At 39.8% G+C, this 22,742-nt stretch overlaps 1 protein-coding gene and 1 long non-coding RNA gene across 3 annotated transcripts; one reads left to right on the plus strand and one right to left on the minus strand.

The window, feature by feature from the left end:
• Window positions 1-3,282: 3,282 nt before the first annotated feature.
• Window positions 3,283-5,617, plus strand: LOC115675666 (uncharacterized). The gene is made up of 2 exons (XR_004005066.2): window positions 3,283-4,090; window positions 4,863-5,617. It is a non-coding gene; the product is annotated as an uncharacterized LOC115675666 (long non-coding RNA).
• Window positions 5,618-15,847: 10,230 nt separating this feature from the next.
• LOC115675614 (probable lysophospholipase BODYGUARD 3) lies at window positions 15,848-20,813 on the minus strand. 2 transcript variants are annotated; one of them, XM_030598341.2, is made up of 4 exons: window positions 19,920-20,793; window positions 19,390-19,721; window positions 18,540-18,739; window positions 15,848-16,680 (listed from the first exon to the last, which is right to left on the minus strand). In XM_030598341.2, the coding sequence occupies exons 1-4, from the start codon at window positions 20,503-20,505 to the stop codon at window positions 16,356-16,358; spliced, it is 1,443 nt and encodes a 480-aa protein (XP_030454201.2). In that variant the 5' UTR covers window positions 20,506-20,793; the 3' UTR covers window positions 15,848-16,355. The 2 variants fall into 2 exon arrangements, with proteins under 2 accessions (XP_030454201.2, XP_056174497.1); XM_056318522.1 differs by lacking the exon at window positions 15,848-16,680 and adding an exon at window positions 17,208-17,655 and having other exon boundaries at window positions 19,920-20,813.
• Window positions 20,814-22,742: the final 1,929 nt, after the last annotated feature.

Below are 22,742 nucleotides of genomic sequence, written 5' to 3' on the forward strand. Positions count from 1 at the left end.
CTATAAATCTGAATTGAGATTTTTGCTAATGCAAAACGAAGAGGAAATCGCTTCTTCTTGCCAGTCATTCAAAATTACTATTAGGAGATGATCTACCATCTAAACTTTCCTTCAATATATATTTGTATGTATTCTTACTATAATATATGAAATAAAGAAAATTACCTTGGAACGACTAAAACAAATTAAACCAAAATTTCAACATTGACTATTAGTAGAATTTTAGCAATTTTTTTCCTTCAATATTCTTAGCATCTAGCATGGAGCTCCCGTTAACTGTTATCAAGCCAAAGTTTTTTTTTTTTTTGGGTCGAAATCAAGCCAAAGTTTGGCTTGCAGCCAAATTTTACAAGTAACAATTATTTATAATCAAGAGTCACATTTCGCTCCGTATCAAGTGCTTCATCGGAGTTCCCAATACCATCCTCTACGCTTTTTTTAGGGTCTCGTTGGGACTTATTAAGCACACATAATAAAAGAATATCTCAGTTTTTAGATCATTGATCATACTTAGCACAGAAAGAAACACTTATAAAACTACTAACGATTTCAACCGATCGCTTAACAAGTGCTTCCAAAATCCTTTTCTTTTTCATTAGGGACGGAAGAAAAGAGTGAGGATTGGCGACGAACACAACTTCCTCAAAGTCCCACGCCACTACAGAATGTAAAACTACTCGATTCATCTGTAAGAGCGTGATGCTAGGCCTATCAACAGTTTAGTTCAATTCGGGTTTTCATGATACCAGAATCAAACCATATGGAACGTTTGCAAGCTTTGACCCATCCTGAACCGAAACCCTAATATGACCCGAACCAAAAATGCGGTTCAGTTTAGGTTTGGGTCTCGGGTTTGCAAGTGTTTTTTTTCAAATATATATCCCCGTTTGATCATGAAGTTCCTCTGCTCTTCCTAAATCTTCAGATCTCTGCATAAATGAAACAATAGAAACTCCGCACTCAGGAACTGAGCTCATGCCCACCCATTGCAATGAACAAAATCAGGGGAAAAAGTCAAATAGGAAGGGGACCGCATAAGTGCATTGGAAGTCAGAAAACTTGTCGCGAAAGTGCAATCGAGTCCTAAAACTTTCAAAAAGTGTAATCAAGTCTTAAAACTTGTCAAATTGGTCCAATCAAGTTTTTCCGTTGATTACACATTTTGAAAGTTTTAGGACGCGATTGCACTGTCACGAAAAGTTTTAAGTTTTCAATGCACTTATCCTATAGGAGAGTTAATTTCTTATCAAGAACTTGACAGTGCAATGTGAGAATCATCAATTCACCATTATTAAGAAGTGGTTCCCACCACCACCACCACCACCACCACCACCTCCACCACCACCGAAGAGAAGAAATAGAGAGAGAGAGAGAGTATACTTACCTAGGGCTTCTCAATCAATGGCAGGTTTCGCGGGAGCGACGAAGGAGACGATTCGTAAGACCAGTTTAGGGTTTGAGACTTTGAACTCGGAGTTAAAGTGTAGGATAATGTGTATCGGCGGTCCGGTTCGGGCTATGACCCGAACCAACAAAAAGAAAAGTTGTTTTTTCCATTACTTGAACTGAATTGCAAAAACCAGAAACTTTCGATTTCGATCCGGTTTCTACACCCCTGCATGATGCCATTACCCTCGTCATCATGACAGAAGTCGAGAAGCATCTAAACACGAAACAGAAAACACTTACGGCACGAGCTAGCGGGAAGTCCACTACTCACGACATAGCTCGAACTCATGATCTCATGGACGTAAGAAGGCGCAAACAACTCCTTAGCCACCGGTCACCACAAGTATCGCGAGTGCTTCTAGAATACTCGTCGATTGAAATATTTCATTTCTTTCCTTCCTTCCTTTTCTTTTCCTTCAATTTTCTCGTTTTTGCCAACACCAAAAAAAGAAAAGAAAAAAAAAAAAACAAAAGAAGGGAAGAGCACCACAATACGGTGGACAGGAGAGCACGGGATGAGATCTGATCAGTACGCTGACTCCTCGCCTTTACACTATGTGTCTGTCCTGTCTGTCGTCATCTCGAATCCCCCGCGAGCGTAGAAAAAGGTGTCATAATATTGCACTGAACGAGGGGGACTATTGTTCCCTTTTCCGTGTTAAATCCCTCAACCAAAGGGGGAGGGGTGGGGGGAGGACAAAATTAAAAAAAAAAAAATATTTTTGTCATTTTTGCCAAAGCGTCAATAATAATAATATCCCAAATAATAATAATAATAATAATTTAAGAAAAGAAAACAAAGGGCAGAAAATAGGGATGACGAAAACATAGCAACTCCCACTATTTGATTATCTTTTTGATTTGCAATTTCCATAACTAGGTCGGCGAATTAGCTCAACCAAATTCTTGACTTCTTGCTGGTTTTTACTCGTTTGGTGTCTCATCACTTTCATTGGTCGTCACCCCTCTCAATCACTCGCCTCATCAATCCCCACTCCACCCCCACGACGCTTTGATTTGGTTGCGTTAATTATTGCGAATTCTTGTCCATTTCACGCTTGGCATGAATGTTCATGGTAAGTCTTGTCATGCGTTTCTCGAGCCGACACCGAGCTTGACGAACCGAGCGCCCTGCATTTGCGACCGCCAAATGGTTTCTCCTCTTACACGTAGCGAGCGAGTCGGGTTGCGGTGGGGCCGCCTTTCGTGTACGTTCACTAGTTGGCTTTCCCGGCTGTTCCCGAGGGCACGATTGCACGAGTCGGTCTAATACATTTCGGATTTTCACTTAGGGAGTGTGTTCCGGATAAGGCTTGACCCCAACATAGTAGGGAGATGAGCGAATTCACTTGCTATCTAGGCCAACGACATGTTATTGGTTAAGATGGGTTAAATGGTTTCCACCTCGGTTACGATTTTCGGCTGATTTTAGTCTGCGAGAATGATTTTTCATTTGATTTCAACGGCTTTTAAGGGACACGCTGACTTTTAACTTCATCACGTAAGAATTAATGCCCGATCCCGACCGAAGTCCCCTGTCCATTCTCTGCGTAAATGTTTTTTCTATTTAACCGGCCTTCTAGATCAAGATTAAACTGCCTATATTTTCAGGTGCACCCAGGGAATTGAGTTGTCATTCCTTGTTGGTTTAGCCTCAGCACCAAATCAACTCAAACCAAAAAATCGATCTTGAAAATACCAACATTTCCTTGTGCTATATACGTATATATATCATCAAAAGTAGCTGTTGAAAACAGATAGAACCCCCGGACAAAGCCAAAAACTTTTGGGGGAGTGGGTGGAAAAAGGGGACGATAGAAAAAGAAAAACAGAGGAACAGTAAGAGAACCAGGGAGATTATGATGATGATGATGATGATATAGGGTATAGAGGAAGCTGTTGCATGATAGCTGATAATATGATTAGGTCATGATGATCTGCTGCTGGATAAATGGGGATTGATATCAACGTGGATCGGAAATTTTTCTTCTGGTTTTTTTCTTCTCTTTTACCTTTGAGAGAGAAAAAGGAGAAGGGAGAAAAGGGTGGTAGCTGCCGCTGAATCCTATATGCAAAACTGCATGAGAGAGAGAGAGAGAGAGAGAGAGAGAGAGAGGCCAGTTTGGCAGGGGCAGTGTGGTCTGCTAACTTTTATTGCTCTCTTTGTCCTCTTTCACCTCTCTCCTCTCCATCCTCCCCTTTTTATCCCCCCCTCCCTCCTTCCTTTTCCTTCTCACTGCCTCTCATACCCATCTCTCTCTCTCTCTCTCTCTCACCATCTTCAAGACTCTCGTGCCCATAGTTCTCTCTCTCTCTCTCTATCTCTGAGGGCTTCGTGTGTTTTCAGGGTTTGGAGGGAGATCAGAAAGGAAGCCTTCTTGTTTTGAGGGGAATGTTGTCTGGCTCGAGGCCACCATCCTCAGATCACCGATCTTCATCTCGAAAGATCCACTAAGACCCATCATTTATTTGTGTTTTTAAGTTGTGGGTTGGGATCACATCAGACCCATTTGAGATGATCATGTGATTGGTCGATTCAGATCATGAGCTTGACGACCTCGGACCAGGCTTCATTCCCCCCAATTATCGCTTCCCCCCCTCCCTGCCGATCTCCTTCACTGTGTTATGGATCGATCTTGAGGTGAGTCTCCACGAAAACAGAAAGAGCTCGAGACTTTTTCGTCTTCCTGTTCCATAACTATGGTTTTTTGTTTCAATTTTTGTTTCAGATGTTGGTTGTGTTTTCTTTTTTTTCCCCTTGCTTTGTCAGTAGTGAAATTAAGGCTTCTATGTGCGTGTTTGTGCATGAGCAGATTGGTGTAATGATTATAGATTTTGACCCTATCTCATGTTTCCTCCATATCCTTTTCTTCTTCTGACGATGGATGGATAAAGTTTCATCATTACACTTTGATTTTTTCCTTCCTCTCTCTCTCTCTCCCTCTCTCTCTCTCTCTCCCTAAAATCTATGATGTTTCTCTTGTCAGTCTAAGGCGCTTTGTGGGTTCATCATTGGCACTGGATTTCTTCATGATGGCTTCATGAATCTTCCTCGCCTGTCTCTTTCTCGCTCCTCCACTCTGATCTGCTTCCATTGTTGCTGGCTTCTTTTACTTTAGGGTTTTTCTTTTTCTTAAATGAGTTCTCCCCGCGATGCTGATCTTGCATATCTGCAATCAAATTTTTGCCTTATTTATCAAAACCAGTCCAGTCCCTTCACTTTCTTTCGCTTGGCACGAGCTTTTCTTGCTAGTTCTGTGCCGAAAGAAAGAAAGAACAGAAATTATAACGTCATCAAAGGCTGGTCTAGTTCTGCATCTTTCGTTTTAACGTGTTTGGTGTGTGACAGTGTATGAGCTACTTTTACAGATTGGTGCTTTGCTTTTCATTGTTAACGGCTGAATCTGTGTCAGGTTTGACTCTCTCGTATGAAATGCGCGACTTGAAGAAGGACTAGATAACCGGTAATTTGCACTAATAATACCTGGTGTTAATGCAAAAGGAAAAAAAGAGGTCTTATGGTTGCTTCCATTATATATGCATAAGTGACTGCTTGTAAGCATTTGATTGTGTTTTTGTAAGAACATCATGGTTCCCGACCTTGTATTTGATGAGAGATACTTGCGAAACTAGCTTTGAGAAGCTTGGCCTTCACACTTCTCGAATATTTTGTTGAGGAAAAAAAGTGGAAGGAATATAATCATTCAGAGAAGAGAGAAGATGCTGCTGAGTGCATATGGAAGCTGTGTTGGTGAAGCAACCCCAGCTGTGCGTGAGAGCAAAAATGTGCTCATTAGAGTATTCGCGAGAATTGGCGACGATGCCATTAAAGCGTATTCGAGAAGCAGAACCCACTTAGTAATTAGCAAAGTGTTGTTTGTTGCCTCTGGTTTTGTATCTTGAAATGTCGCAGAGCTTATTATGCGAGGTTAACAAGAAGGCATTACCAAATACCAAGTGTATGTATCTTTGATGCTTTGGGAGTAATGGGTCGTTGCTTCACATATTGTAAAGAAACAAAAAACAAGGAGAGAGAGAGAGAGAGAGAGAGATGTGATAGATGGGACCTCTGATTTTGCGAGACCTTATGGTCTTGTCATGTACAAGAGGGAAGGTTGCAGTATTCCCTTTGAAACTTGAGGAAAAAATTTTGAAATCGTTCCAACCACATCTTCTTCTTCTACAAAAGAACATCGGAGTTACCTCTGCACATGGGAAGTGAACAGTGCACCAAATAATTGCAGATGTGGATGTGGATTTCAGAACATGATCGCCACTCAAAAGCAGACCTTTTCGACTTCTTGGTTTCCTAGGCTTACAAAACCTTAAACTCAAATCGATACGAAAGGAAAAAAAGAAAGAAGAGAACAGACCAGCATTTCCATTGGTCAAATACCTTGCGTTCTATCCATACCATTACACATAAGGCAGAGATAACAAAGACCGCGTGGGTGCATATACATAACGTGCAAGACACAGCCAAAAAGAAGTAAAGGGCCTTGGTTTCTTGAGCGAGCAGGTTTCACTTTGTTCCATTTAAAGATGTTGCAGAGTATGGGAGTGGTGAAGAAGGGATCATTGCTTGAGCCTCGGGAGTGAAATGTGATAAGAGATGGTGTCGTCGTCATCGAGAGGACGCGGTCGTGATTGGGGTTTGTGCATGAAATGGTGGTGGTAGTGGTGGTGGAGGTGGTGGTGAATGATTCTGCTGCCATCAATTTCTGAAGCCAATTGAAGACACGGTTTTAATGGTGGTGTGTGTATCTGACTGACTTGCGTCCTGTGTGGGCTTTCAAGATTTCTTCCCTCTCTCTCTCTCTCTCTCTCTCTTTCTCTCTCTGCCTTTCTTTTGTCTTTGCTTTCGCTAACAACGCAGTGAAGTCAACATCAGCATTTACGCCATGAATTCTCTCCCGACTGTCTCTGATTCATTGTAGACTACGATGTATCATTTGCGAGAACAGTGTGCATATGAATGAATATGACTCGGCCTTTCACTTTGAATTCTTCCGCTTCAGAAAAAACAGCAAAGAGCAAAAACAAAAACAGGAAAAAAAGAAATTGAGCGTCCTTACTGGCTGGTTACTGATTTAGTGATTGCTTTCGAAACATGAAAAGTTTATATTAATAAGTGCGACATCTATGTCGAGCACATCCATCGTTTAGAAGCATCGCGCAAAGTTTTTAAACACGGTAAGCCCTGCATTGAAACGGTGAGGTCCGCATCGTTGATTTGAAACTGGTTGTTTATAAAGGATGAGTGCTCTTCAAATAGATGACTCCATAATGCAGGTACAGAGGGTACATCATATTTGAAGCATTAGTCAATAAAAAGATATGCTACGAGAATAGTCCGTGCATTGAGAATTGTACTTTTTCCTTGCTATTTTGTTACTTAACAAGTAGCGGGCAGGAGATACTTTTTAACCAAATCCTACTGATTCTAAGGTTCGCACGGCATATGCATCCATCTCGCACTATTTCCTGTTTATTTTGGGAATTTTGTGTTAAGATGTGAATTAACCAGAATAAATAACATGTGAGATCTTGCTTGTGAATCTTGTATAGAAAGAATGCACCATCTTTATAAGGACCCCCTTTTTTCTCTTGACTTTATTATTCTACCTATCTATTGTCGTTTAACTTACCAAAAGGAGCATCTTCACCTTGCAACGCGTCTCTCTCTCTATAACCTGTACAACATGGGCACTTCTACATATCCCTAAGAATCAGATCTTTGGAAATCAGCTACCATTGGATCACAAGAAAACAAGTCTCCTATGTTCATTCGAAACTTTCCAAACACTTGCGAGGTATACCTATCTGTTCAGGAGATACTACAAAATGAACTTGGGTACGATGATTTTGTAATGACGAATCGGTCCCTCGAGAGACCATAGAAATCCCTTGAGTTCACATGATGTATCGAGTTAAAACAGCAAATGATTCGATTTCATTCATCATTTGGATGCGCAGCTCCCCCACAAAGAACTAGAAAGCTATATGGACATATCCTCCGTTCTCGTGGAATGTGAGGAACGCTTTCATAGGTAAATAGACTCCAAGCCCGCGAAGTACCATTGCCTCTAAAATTTCGTGTGAATGACATAAAGTGAACCATTTTTCCACACATGACAGTGTTGAGAACCCAACTTTTGTGCGTCAACGCGCACGTGAAGGCATTGTCTCGAAACACTAAGCTTTTGACTAATCAAGATTTAACACCATAAAATATGAAGATTTCACCCTTTTTCTTTCCCCTCTCTCCCTCTTGATTGATCTCCTGAACTGAAGTGATATTTGTAATTTACGGAGTTTCTTGTATTTCCCTGTGTCGGTAGATGCGTGAATGGTCGAAACGTGTATCGATTAACTTGTGAGCTTGTGGACGCGAGTTGGGTCCGCAGGGGGCAAATCGACATTTTCCATCCACTTGATATGCATAGTATTGACCTTGGGCTTAAAGTTAATCATGTTTAGTAATCCAATTATGCATCATGGCCTAAGAAGAGACGTCCTCGAAAATTGAACCCCATCGCAATATCTCGTCAACGATTCATGAGTGACCACTTTATGATTGTACGGGAGAGGGGGAGGGCCATCGTCCTGCTAATAAAGTTTAGTCTATGAAGTTTAGGGCAACGTTAGCACGGAATTCTTTCTAATATTCTTCTAAACAACTGGGCCTTCGCTTGTCTTTTTCTTTGACTTTGTGTGCAAACGCCACGACCCTTTAATTAAAAGAGAGGTCGTAAAAAGAGAGAAAGAAAAGAAAAAAGCAAAAGAGAGGCATCGCACAATAGTCAAAGTTTAAAGGAAAGGTACAGATGCCTTTCTTGTGTGAAATATCAACATGGATTCCATACATAATAGAAGGTTAACAATTGTGTCTCGATAGGTTGCGCAAATTGCTAATCACGTGATCTTTTTCCTTTTATCTTTCGATTTGGTGTTCTCTACGACCATAGCTTTCTCGTTAGATTGAAATATTCAACTCCACGTTCTGGTGAAAGTCAGACCATCGATCCATGCTTGGTTCAAGAGATCAATCCCGTGTAAGGATCGAGCTTGACGTTAGGTTTTTTCCAAGTGCAAAGTCTCGATTGGGCAATGAACCCTTACGGATTCTTCCACCATTGTGTTCAAAACTTCCCGAGAATTCTTACTATCTTTTAAATAAGAATATCGACAATTCTTAACTCAAATCATTGGTACGGTACCGGTGCAATATGGACTAACTCAATGTGCAAGAGGAGTGACATTACACAATCCTAAAGCAAACACGGTTCGTTTCTAACCATAAAATTAGAAAGATTATGGCCAATCCCACACTGATCTTCATCATAGAAAACCCATGCTCCACTGGGCAAATCTTCGACCATTTTTTAAGTTAAGCCCAATTCACAGTTAGAGATTGTGCAATCCCCTGCCCAATAAGACTGAAAACAGCCCTACCATTGGATTTTTCTTCTTGGAGATTGTGCGAAGCTTTATCAGCTGCTAGTTTGGGCCGAGAGGACACATAGTCATGGGCCATGACTCGGCCCACATTCAAGGGCTTTTGGGCATGCACCAAAATAGATTGAACAAATTGAACCATCGAACTAAACCACTTATCTTCCGACCAAAAAAAAAAAAACCTAAACCACTTATCTTGAGAAGCTCTTGCAGCCAAGGAGTTTCACAATTCTTTTAAGAACTTTCTCTCCTTTTCCATAATTAAGAAAGAATTTGCATCATTGATCCCTCTGTTGGGAGCGCGTAGCAAAAGTTTGATACCTTCATCCGGGAAGACCGCCAAGAGGGAGCACAAATCCGACCCCATTAACAAATCCAGTTAGAACCACCTTCACTCAAAGCTAAAACCATTGAGTTATAAAACAATTATGATATATTAACTACTCCACATCACACCAATTCAACACAACTCACATATGTATCTCAACAATCTCCCAATCATGTGTGAAGATTAAGCTTAATACCTTCATCTGGGAAGATCGCTAAAAGGGAGCCCAAGTATGAGCTCGTGAACATGTTCAGTTAGACCCACTTTTATTCAAAAGCTCAATTTAACGAGTTATGGACCAGCTATGATGTATATTAATTGCTCCAAACCACACCAATTCTTCGATGCGAGACTTTTTATAACACAATTCATACTTGCATCTCAACATATCTCAAGAATACAATAAGTTCTTTCTTTTTCTTTTGTGCTAGCATAGAGGATCGAGCTTGGAACCTGCATCCAAACATTCCGACCCTCGCCCTATCTCGTGCCACTAGGCAAAACGCCTAGGATGAAGAAATCAGAACGTCGGCTGTATGTATGGTGTTTTGCCACCAGAGCATGTCAATGTCATCACATAGGTCATAGAATTTTTCTACCACTCCCAGCATTATTTATAGACATGTCACTGATACTTCCCACACAATTTTGGGAGAGTCGAAATTATAAATATATCAAGCGAAGCAATCATATTGTCACCAATAGAGTTAAGGCCACCGAAAATCTATGACATCGATGATGACATAATTTTATAGATCTAATTTGCCCCTCCGATCTTATAAAATTATGTTAAGAATTTTGTGCACTTACTCATTTCACTGTCGTTCGACCAAAGTAAAGGTGTCACGCTCATCTCATCAATGAATCAATGGTATTGCCAGGAGACAAGAATACAAGAGGAGCAGTAAACTGAGACACGTATACGAGCGACTGCAACTTCTCAACTCCAGCTGATTTGATGCGTGAGACGAAATCAATTTAACTTGGGTCTGTCCGAATTCTAGAAAGACATTGCAAAATGCCAACCACATCCTGAGTCTGCACACTAATTTGCATATTTTATCGTGCTAGATTGCTTCTTTCACCAAAAACAGCTCGAACATTAGGTGTGTCGACGTGGACAACGTTAATGTCACTCTTTCTATCCGTGCCATTTTCTGTAGGTCACCCAACAGCATTTTCGAACAGTCTTTTGCGTAAAACATCTTTCAAATCGTATATCTGCGCTCATCACTAGTCAATGTTGGTGGTCACCTAACAAGTCCATGAGAAAGTTCTTAGTACCATTCGAGCGATATCTTCCCTTAGAAGTTGTGACATATTACTAGAGGCGCAATTAATACATGGGACAACTCAGATACGTCATTCTCAGGTAGGAAGCATCCTCACTTAATATTTACACCAAAAAATAACTAATTTCAGCAGAAGTCATCAATAAATTGAACAATCGACAACTTAAAGAGCATCGACAACTCGTTAGCAAAGTCATCAACAATACAACTTGAAAGTTATTTACGAGAGCCTTTAAGACTTGGAAAACTGATCGACAATCATTGATGGCATTAAAACATAACCGTTGGGTGGTTATGTTAATTGCCGCTATTTTAGAATTTTATTTATAACTTCTTTTGGATGAGTGTTCTAGATAATATGAGTTAGTGAATAAGGTAACTTCTTGTAACCGCCATTAGGAAGTTATTTGTTTATTTGAATTTCAAAATTGTAACCATCATTTGTAATCGCCGATTGTAGGTTTTAAATAGCCACATCGTACTCTTTGTAAAGCCCCTCGGGTCAAGCAATCAAAGAACTCAAAGTTCTCGCAAATTTATCTTTATCTTTACTTTTCCTCAATTTAAGTATCTTTCAATTATCGTACTTTAGTCGTAATTTCAGATATTTCATCATCGATGAAATTTCGGCGCGTGTCTTAGTTGTAGTTTTCGGATCTTCGTTGTCAATTAAATTCTGACAATATATCTTTGTCATCGCACTTTGTTAACAATTAAATTTCCGCAAAGTTATTTATGTCATCGGGCTTCATCAATGATTAAATTCCGTTGAAGCGTATTTATTCCTCATGTTCCATTGATACAACTCCTGTTTGGACTCACCACAAAATCCGTCTCCTCTTAATAAAACTGAAGAACGAATTTCGATGAAAGGCATTTGGTCGACGATACAATTTCGGTGAAGTATCTTTTTGGTACACCCAATGGGACAACTTGTGATTCGATCTAAGGAAATCCAATGCCGAGAACAAGGAATCATCTATAAGGAAAATACCCTATGTTGTTTTGACGATGACAAAGACAATCAAAGGCTACTAATGTGTATATTGGTTAAATAGTAGTATGTGATATATACACAAGCTATAATGCATATGGTGTCATAATTAGTATCAGGTGTGATCCCGAGTGCTCTGTCACTATCAGAAATACTTTGCCGATATGGAAGGATCATTGCTAATATTTAAGGTGAACAAGGCATTTGGTGTCGAGAGGTCTACAAGCTGGAAGGATATCTACAAGAGTGAACAAGATGGAAGGACCTTGATCGAGGGAGAACATGCCAAGAAGAATGAGGATGTTAATGATGGCTTGGAATGACCAAGATAAGGTAAACGGTTGGATAAACCTTGGTAAAGGTAATGAGGATGTTAATGAGGATATCTAAAACTGTGATGTTCGTTGTAACTTGGAAGGATCGCACCGGTGAACAAGTCTAGAATGGGGATGTTCAGTAGAGCTTGAAAGAACCATGAAGGTGAATAGCTTGGTAGAGTTACAATCGTCAATATGCTTGAAAGGATCAGAGAAGAGCAGTGGATCGTTATCGGGACAGCAGATTGTTGGCTAGAGATGTTCTTTTCAGATGAGGTGGAAAGATAGTGACACTGCCTATGATCCAATGAGTCTAGTGAAGACGAGGAATCAACAGTGATGCCAATGTCTTTAGAGGTCTTTAGATGCTGACTCGGTCAATTAGTGAAGATGAAGAATCGGTGACGTAATATCCTCGGAAGTTTTTGAAAGCTAACGAAGCCAAGAGGATCATTGGAAGATTAATTGCATATCATTCCACATGAGTTCGTCAGTGGACATCATCAACAGACTGATGAGAATCGGCAATCCTCATTATGTAGATGCCGATATCAAGTCATGGAAGGTGCCAATCATTTGCTCATCCAATTGGAATATTGATCAAGATGAAAATAGCAATTACAAAGACTTGGAATTCATATCAAGAGCATTGGAGATGAATTAGAGCAGCTCTGAATATACTGAGCAGAAGACAGACTCTGACATGAATAGTCTGACTAGTTTGAGAAAATTGCCACTGTTAAAAAACCGCTCTAACGCGGGTGAGCGTCAAAGAGTTGTTCTAACGCTGATGATGGTAGAACCAACAAGGTTTTGAGTTGGCAACGGTCATCTAAGATTGGATGGATATATATTTAATCTAGAGAAGTAATGAGGTTAGATGGAAATGAACAAATCAAGTCTATAGCTTTTGAGCATTCTTCTTTGTTCTGTATTTTTTTTAATGCAGCTAGTAGAGTTTTTTAATAACTTCTTGTGGATTAGTCTTCTAAATAATAAGAGTTAGTGGATAAGGTAGCTTCTTGTAACTGCCATTAGGAAGTTATTTGTTTATTTGAATTCCAAAGTTATAACTACTGTTTGTAACCATCGATTGTAAGCTTAGTCACATCTGCTCTTTGTAAAGCCTCGCGGGATCAAGCAATCAAAGAACTCAACATTCTCGCAAATTTATCTGTATCCTTACTTTTCCGCAATTTAAATATCTTTCAATTTTCATACTTTAGTCTTGGTTTCAGATATCTCGTCGTTGATTAAATTCTCGCGCGTATCTTAGTTGTAGTTTCAAATTGTCGTCATCGATTAAATTCCAAAGTTGTATCTTTGTCATTGCACTTTATCGTCGATTAAATTTCGGCAAAGCTTTTTATGTCATCGAGCTTCATCATTGATTAAATCTCGTCGAAGGATATTTGTTCCTTGTGTCCCATTGATACAATTCATGTCCATACTCATCACGGAATCCGTCCCCTCTTAATTGAAATCGAAAAACGAATTTTGAGAAAAGGTATGCCGTGGACGGTACAAGTTTGGCGAAAGGCTCGCACATTAATTGGCGATTAGGACACCTGTGTCTCTCGAGTCGAGCCGTGGAAAGAGAATCCAATTCTTATGTTACGATGGATCTCCCAAGGATCTAATGGTACGACCCATTTTGAATGAAAAATGGACGATCAATACCTGAGATCGACCCTTCATTTATTGGACGTGAACGACCTAAGATTATGAGTTAACACAAGGGGATTGTAGAATCCTAAAAGAGTTGAAAAGTGTTAATTACGTGCGCAAACGGTAATTACTGTGCATTAAATTTCAACCTGCGAAAATCAACGTACAGAGGACATGCGGGACCAACATGTTCGAACGACATATTTCCTAATCAGCAAATCCGATTGCAAAAGCACGGCGATGAACTTAATGATGGGCAACTCGTACGTGCGCCGAATTGGGCGGCGGCGAAGTTATGTTTTCGCACGACGTCACGTCTTGTAAGAATTACGACTGACAGAATTTTGGGTTACCATGTTGCCATAGTGACGACCTCATTCGTGCATGCTTCGCATGGGATTTATGCAAAATATTTTTGCGACTTTAAGTTTTTTAAAAAAAATTTCTCTTCTCTTGCACATTCAACTTGTATGAAAACATTGACAATGATATTTGGCCAAAAAAAAAACAATGTCTTTTGAAAAAAAAAAAATATAGAACTTGAGAATTGATTGAATATAGCAGCATCATTTGCCTTCTATATAATCGCAATGTGCCCTTATCAAACATCCCATGCGCCATATTTTACAATGTGAATTTATCCGAAACTAATTCTGTATGATTCAACTCGATCATATGCTCATACATCTTTTTTCGTAATTAATCTAATATTTTAATTCACTCGATGTAATATTAGATGGCAGCGTAGTGAGTTACTTTCTATGGTGTATTATATTGCAACGGCAAAGTCAAAATTCTTTTTAGATTGCTCCATCGATATTTGAGTTGAATTTTTCTGTAAATATATCACATCACACATCGTGCGTGTCAAGTCTATTTCTTACATGATATATAAATATAATACGAAATAGATGTAATATCTATAATTATATTACGATCTTAGAAATATATTCTCTTAGGCTGCGCACGACAACTTGCCAAACAGTGTTTGATTCTGTTCTTTTGTTCCCGAATCGGTTTGGGAACGTAAATGTGTTTGTTTAATTTTTTGATTTCGGCACAATTTTGTCAAAAATTGTTCACGTAATCGTTTGAAGCAAAATCAAGAATAAAAAAAAAGTAGCTTCTTGATTCTGGGAACAATTTTGAGAATCAATTTTTTTTTCTTCTTCCTTTTCTTGATTTTTTATTTAGCTTCTAATGTCCGGCCCGAGGACCGCCCTCGCCGGATCTAACGAGAATAAAATATTTTAATAAAAAATATTATTAATAAAAAATATTTTACCGACCATGGCCGGCGACCAAGCCATGGCCATAAAAAAGAAAAAAATATATTTTTAATAAAAAATATTATTAATAAAAAAATATTTTACCTGCCATGGCCGGTGACCAGGTCATGGCAAAAAAAGAAAAAATATATATTTTTAATAAAAATATTATTAATAAAAAAAATATTTTACCGGCCATGGCCAGCGATCAGGCCATGGCGAAAAAAAATAAAAATGTATATTTTTAATAAAAATATTTTAATAAAAAAATTATTAATAAAAAAAATATTTTACAGGCCATGGCCAAAAAAAAGAAAAAATATATTTTTAATAAAAAAATTTTAATAAAAAAATATTTTACTAGCCATGGCCGGCGACCAGGCCATGGCCAAAAAAAATAAAAATATATATTTTTAATAAAAAAATATTATTAATAAAAAAAATATTTTACCGGTCATGGCCATCGACCAGGTCATTACCCAAAAAAAGAAAAAATACTTTTAATAAAAATATTATTAATAAAAAAATATTTTACCAGTCATAGCCGGCGAGCAGGCTATGGCCAAGAAGGAGGAAAAGAATAAAAGAAAAGAAAAAAAAGAAAAGAAATATTAAAATATTTAAAAATATTATTAATAAAAAGAAATTTTGTGGCGTTACCAAACGCATTTCTGTTCTTTTTCTATTCCAGGGATGGAATTTTAGGCCGTTAACAAACACCTTAAAATGCTCAGAATCAATTCCGGGCACAGAATCAAAAAGAATTATTTTCTTAGAAATATATTCTCTTAGCTTCTTGAAAAACGTTTTCTCATCCTCTTGGCCGATTTCACTACACATTGTGAAGAGATTTTTCTCTAAAGCTTTCACTCTTTTCTTGAAAAAAAAAAAACACTCAAATTTTCATTCGGAAAGCTCTTCAATTGAACAATTGGTGTTGATAGACACACCACGCGATGTTTGTCGGGGCTCAGGAGCAAGCGAATGGATTGAAAAGGAAATCAAAACATCCCTAGAAATGGGTAGACAAAACGCATGCGGTTTAGTCATTCGTGTTCCTAAAGCAAAAGAGGTGGAGGAAAATCACAATTTCAAATGGAATGGAGAGTCGATTCGCAAGGACGACTGCGATTATTTCTTCATTCCTTCAACATACACAACCGGCAAATACAATGCTCCACGAAAAGGAAAACACAATGGAAAAGAGGATGCCTCCTTAAACCAGGCGGAACATGATGATGATGTTCTATCATACTTTATCTTGTAATAAAACGACAATGGTCATCTAACATCCTACATGCCCATAATATTATATATATATATATATATATATATATATATATATATATATTTATACTTGGGAATGGTATGATATATATGTAAATATATGCTCCATTAGAAGCTTGACCCGCTAGAAAAAACGAGCTAGATGATGATGGTGAAGGCCTTCGGATATCTTTGGGGCGACTTTTTTCCATCTATGCATTGCAAATTGCTCTTCCCTCAATCGATTTGAACTTATTAATTATGCTTCCATTTGCTTGTTCATCTGCAGGAGACACCAGACCGTGGCCCCTCGACTTAACCCCTCGACTTCCTCCAGATCTCCTCCAGCTCCCTCGCGAACTCCTTCTGCCTCCCGACGACTATGGTGATGTGATCCTCCCGCTTCATCACCTTCACGTTGGCCCGGCGCAGCCGTTTCTTCATGTTGTGGGTGCACTCCACCGGGATCACCTCGTCGTCCTCGCCGTGGAAGACGTTGATCTCGCACTTGACGCGGTCCCGGACGGCGTCGAGGTAGGCGTCAAGCTTGCCGGCCGTGCCGCAGATGATGTTGTGGAGGGTGTGCCACGCGGCGTTGTGGGTGTGGCAGCAGAAGCCTTCGACCAAGTATGTCCTAAGCCTGAAGGGACACATCTCATTAATCGATGGATCATTTCATTAATCCAAGGATCATGTACAATCAAGCTAAATGGACATTAGCATAAAGATACGTGTCTCCATCGTCCTGTGAATTCATTTCCCAAGATGTGATTGGCTACTTTAGATTGACCTAATTAATTTTCAACTGCTTTTTCTCGCTTTCTTGGACCTTCCTGGACCGATTTTGACAATCCAAGATCAATCCCTATTTCCTAATTAATGCCAATAATTAGGAAATTCAGGAGAAACTGATCCGCCGTGGTTTGATGCTAAGTAACCACACTGAACTTGAATCTAATCTGAAAATTCTTGTATTTGCATAAAGCACCCACTCCAAATTGTCTCATCGACTCTCCTAACATTCTTCCAAACTAATTTTCATATACTTTACTCTGTTATCTTCCACCTCGACTGTACTTTCTCAATCTTAAACCAAGGGTTTCCCTAAAGAAACATCATAGTTATTGCACGTACCGAACCATCAAAATAGACAGCATCATGAATTGCTTTGCTCAACTTCTTCGTACTTTGTTAAAATAGTAATTGAAAAAGACCCCACTCTTCTCCATTGTTGTCTTCGTAAAGCATAGATTTTTGGCTTCTAACGACGAAACACAAAAAATGAATTATGAGAATCAAGGCAAAGGGTCGTATTCCATCATTCAATTGACCCTCAAAATTATTGCAAGCAAAGCGCGCTCCCTCTTTCTGATGCCCTCCCGATTGCCCAGTTGCCGCCACCCTAGCATGCTTGTCGACGACATTAATGGTGAGGCACGGCCACCAACTTTTAACGACGACCCACCACTCCATTAGGGCTATGACTATTATGTTTACTTTTTTGGGGCCCCGCATTTGAGGGAAAAAAGGGGGGCCCCCACTATCCAACCAAGTGGGTCCACGTGGGTCGACACACCTCCAAAGCTTTGCTTTGGCACCGGATTTATGGCAGCAGCTGTGGTGCCACAATTGGTCCAAACACATAAATACTTAGAGGAAAAAACTTTATTTGATATTTAAACGTTTGTTATACTTCCTCTCCCGCTTATGTTGAGATTTGGCATCTATGGAACTGTAAAGTATATACAATTAAGGAGATAAATAAGGAGGTTGAAAAGAAATGAAATTGGACGTTTTTACTCCGATGCCATGTTAAAGCATATCGGAAGAGGTCGTATTTTTCATTAGATTTTAATTAGAGCGATATTTCGTACACCTTTATAGTGATTATATAATTATGAAAATGGGTGTTTCGTCACAATTGCACCACAGCGAAGATATCCGACTATATTTTTCTGAACTTCGTAAGGACTTATATATACTCTAGTTCCTCAAGACTTCAAAATTTTACTTGAATCACATCATTGGTTTCATTTACTGAAAATTGTACTGACTAATTCACTCCGAACATTTCTCATCCCCCTAAAAAAAATTAACTCCTAAAAGAATATCGAGGGTAGGCAAGACTCTTAAGCGTCAAGCAAGCATCAACCATATGCACATCTTTCTACACCTATCTATCTATAATATAAGGGCAAGCGCAGCCTACCCAACATTTATAAGGCAGAATTGGGTAGTTCAGTGACTTGACTTGGAAGAATAACGAAAGTCACTGGCAGTGAACTGAACAAGGATAAGAAAAATTGCCTCAATCTTTCCAAAAGGTCGGTAGGAAATTTTTTTTAAAAAAGCCCCTTTATTTATTTCTTTAAAGGGAAAAATGGAGAAAGGTTGAGAATGGAAATTAAACATATTATTTTTCTATGAAGAGGGAAATGTAAAGAGAGAGAGGTGGAGTAAGCTGGTTTAAATAGGAAGTTGGTAGAGCAAAAGGTTTACCTGTTTCTGGTGATTAGCTTGATGAGAAATTCCCACAACCGGTGGTTCTTGCATATGAGCAGGCAAATCGTACGGCTGACGTGCTCGTACCAGCAAGCCATCGACGCCCCGAAGGCGATCAACGGCCACACGCGCCTCGGAGCGACCCTTCTCATCACATATTGCGTCGCTTCTTCTCCCTCCGGCACCGGAAAATAGGGCTGTGTCGCGGAGAAACGGGTTCATATTTAGGCATAATAATTTGTTGTATCATGAGTTTAAGACAATACGAAGGCAACACTAAGTCATAAGATCAAATTTTTAAGACATTAATGGATAAAGAATAGACCAAGTGCATGCACTCTTGAGCCACCTGTTTTATTAGTGAGATTAGCTTCCTTTAAGTTCTACGTGAGATTCATAAAATCTAAAGGCTCAGATGGCCGCCTCAAGATGCATCATGCACTCGGCCTATCTAATAATTTTCGTAAGTTTTGCGATTCTTAATAATTGGAATACCCTCTTGCAATCAATGATTTGGATTAGATGGCATCTTAAATTCAGTCAGTCAAATCGTTTAAATGATCTAAACTACCTTTGATCAACATTGATTGATTATCGATATAGCACGATCCATGTTCACACCTAAAATATATACTTCGATATCACATTAACATACATGTCGTATGTTTCTTATCACACCGCTCTTACTCTCCTAGTCATAAATCAATGCACGAGTCCAATTAACATGAATGTATGACATTTGAAACGCTAAATCTAGTGCACCCTCGCCGGATCAAAATGTCCGAGATGAGTTAGTCTCACATAAGTCGAGCATATATAGGAAAATGGGTTGAATCAAATTACTTACCGGCGCGAGTAGGGTTAAGGACTTGATCGAGTTAGGGTGCCGGACCGCGAGCGCGAGGGCCAGAATGCAACCTAAAGAGTGAGCCACAATGTGGAAGGACTTGACCTTGTGCGGCTCCAACACCGACTTCTCTATCATGTCCACGTGCTCCTTGAGCGTGTACAGCGACTCGGCCGGCTTCGGGCTCCTCCCGAACCCCAGGAGGTCGACCGCGAAGAACCGGTACATTGAGCTCGCCTCCTCGGAGAAGTTCGGGAATAGCGTCTCCGTCCAGAATGCCGACGAGGAAATGAAGCCGTGGATGAACACAACATCTTCACGTGCCTTGCCCCCTGGAAAAAAGAAAAATCGAGCAATAAGCGCACGTCATAAATCCAGTGAAAGATCAGTAACACAAAGTGGTCCCTATAGAGAAAAAGAAATTATGGTCGTATTTTTTTTTTCTTTTTGGCCAGGATTATACGCATGACGTTCCCTTGATCGGTAAATTTTAAGGCATGTAAAATCGCAGCTAAAGGAAAAAAACTTGCCTTTACCGCCGGCGGATTTGACGTAGAGGGTCTTGCTACTAGAAGACGACCAGGAATTGCAAAGTTGGCAATCGCAATCCGACCACCTCGGAATCGGCTGCGATTTCTGCCCGACCATCCTTCCGTGGAGCATCTCGACAACCGTGGAATTCACCACAAAGCTTGACCGCGCCCCAGGACTGCCAATCTTCTTCTTATGATTATGACCGGCGTGGTTTCTGTTGTTGTTGCTGTTAAGCCTCATGACAGCGGAGTTCGAGACCTCCGACACCCGCGAGGCCCGCACGTAGAGCGTGTCAGAGACGTCCTCCATCTGGACCTTGCTCGAGCTCATCATGCGGACGATCTTGGACTCTCCTTGCCCGGAGACCAGAATGCCACCGCCGTTGGTGGTGATGGCCTCCCTTGGCGACGAGCAGTAGCACGGCTTCCACTCCGACTCGACGAAGAAGTCCGCTACCCGATAGACGAAGCACAGGACCACGTCGAGGACATCCAGAAGGGAGAACACCACGAAGCTCACGACGTCGATCATGGCCGTTCCAATGTGTGCCAGTGTGGGTATGGTTTTGGCGATCGAAGCCATATTGCTCACAAGAGAAGAACTTAGGGAGTACTGTCTACTTTGTGTGTGTGTGTGTGTGTGTGTGTGGCCGTCCCTACGAAGGTGATAACAGTGGGGAGGTATGATGATGATTCATGGCGTGTGAGTAGTGAGGTTTGATCTCTTGGGTGTGTCTTGTGGGTGTTCTTGATCCTCTTAATAATGCTCAATGCGAGTGAAAACGACGGGAGAAAGGGAGTGGGTTGCGAGACGAAATGACAACCCTAGCATAGGAAACGACCCACCATAAATCATGCAAATAGCAAAAATAAAATGGGGCGTCTTGCTTGGTGAATGCTTGTGGAATGCTTCTCTCGAAATTTCTCATGCTTTCAATTTTGGCACTGCTTATACTAAAGTCTATTGCAAAAGAAATATTGCTTAGGCTTGGTCTATCATAGATAATCTTGACGGTGACGATACATCATAGAATGACATGGGTTTTACTTATTTTTTTTAAAATGTGATCGAGTTGATTTGATAGAATAACATAAAGATTAAACACCGAACGAAGACATTCCAATTGAAATTACAGTTTTTACCATTGAACCCTATTTAAAGTTGATCTAGCAACTGCACATTTGTCTTGGTACGGCAGTCGTCCCCTTTTGCCGCCAACGACAATCATAAATAAATGAAGAATTTCTTCTAATGAATCGTCTTTCTCTTCTTCTGTTGGGTGATAAAGAGAGGCTTGACACACACACACAATAGCAAAAATGTACTCCATTTGTTAATTGAACATGGCCCGTGGGAAGGAGGAAAAAGTGGGTGGTGGTTGAGCACCCTGGGGAAGAAAACATCAGTAGACTCCCTCCCTTGGCAGAAATGCTATGGCTTTCTTCCCCATCAAGTCTTTCACTTCACAATCTCAAGAAATCAATTCTTCCTTTTTTCTGCGTTTTCATACTTAATGCAAGACCACAAGAGACTGCATAGAACTTTCTTGTTCCTTGCGAATTGTTCCAAACGAGGGTCACCCTTTTTTTTCTCATCCAATTTGGTGACAGTTACTAAAGGAAAAGAATCAGATGTCCAAACTCATAAATGTCAAGTAGCACTTTGTCAAAGCGTATAGGTGCTCCAAACCTTATTTATTGCTCGCTCTCTCTGCAGCACATGACTCTTTCTTTTCTCTCTCTCTTTCTCTTTCCCCCTTAGGGTAACATGACCACACAACCCCACGAGTCCAACATCGATCACCACCGGCCTAATTAGTTGAATGATTCATTTCTTCTTTTTGCACGTATGGTTTTTATTGGGATATCTTCTTCTTTTTTTCTGTGAAATTGTAATTGTGATGTCAAAATGGGGGAGAAAAGGAATGTAGGAAAAGAAAAATGGGACTTGAAACCGTACTTTGGCGGTGAAAAAGGAAAAGACGGTGCTAGCATAACGGCACCGTTGGATAGAATTTTTTACGGTGCCCTTGACACCACATATTTCATTCCTAAAAAAGTGTCGTGTCGATTGAGAGCGAAAATGATTTTCCTTCCAAACAAGTTTTATTGAACAAATTTCATTTCTTATTGAACATATTTCATTACTCTCGTTGCTGGATATGGATGCTCAGTTTAGCATTTCGCAAAAGGAAATTATTGAGACTTTGCTAGCATAACAGTCTTTGGGTCACTACGAACTGCAAATTCTTTAAGAAGTGGACTCTACGATAATTTATAATTATTTGTTATCTATTTTTTGTGACTCGAAATAGGCTATTAATCTCACGGTAGATTAAGGACAGTTACTTAATCATTTCCTCAAATTATTACTACAAATGGCACATACATTATGCGTAGAAGCGTGTATCATTACCTTCATCCAAGCACGCGCTCATGTCTAAGTGGTTAACACCGTGTTTTAATATCACATATCTATTTGCACGTGCTACGTTTACCATAAGAATTCACAAGTTAAGGAATTTGGAAGATATGGTAATCGCAAAGGCAGGATGTGCATGTTACTATTCTAGTAGATATTTTATCAACTCTGGACTCTACTTAGAGAAATGATTAAGTGATAGTCATTAATCTACTTAGTAATCACAGAAGGCATATGTACATGGCTCACAACATGCTATTAATCTTATAGCGATCCAAAGTTTGTTATGCTAACAAAGCCCCTTTACTTATTACCCATTCTTAATAAACGTGTAAGCATTGTCGTAAGGAAAACAAAATTCTTCACTTACTATATACGACGCAAGTTCACGATTTACT

The sequence above is a fragment of the Syzygium oleosum genome, unplaced genomic scaffold, assembly GCF_021117445.2.
Source record: "Syzygium oleosum isolate NSW1041296 unplaced genomic scaffold, Sole_v2.1 Sole_v2.15, whole genome shotgun sequence".
Taxonomy (NCBI): domain Eukaryota; kingdom Viridiplantae; phylum Streptophyta; class Magnoliopsida; order Myrtales; family Myrtaceae; genus Syzygium; species Syzygium oleosum.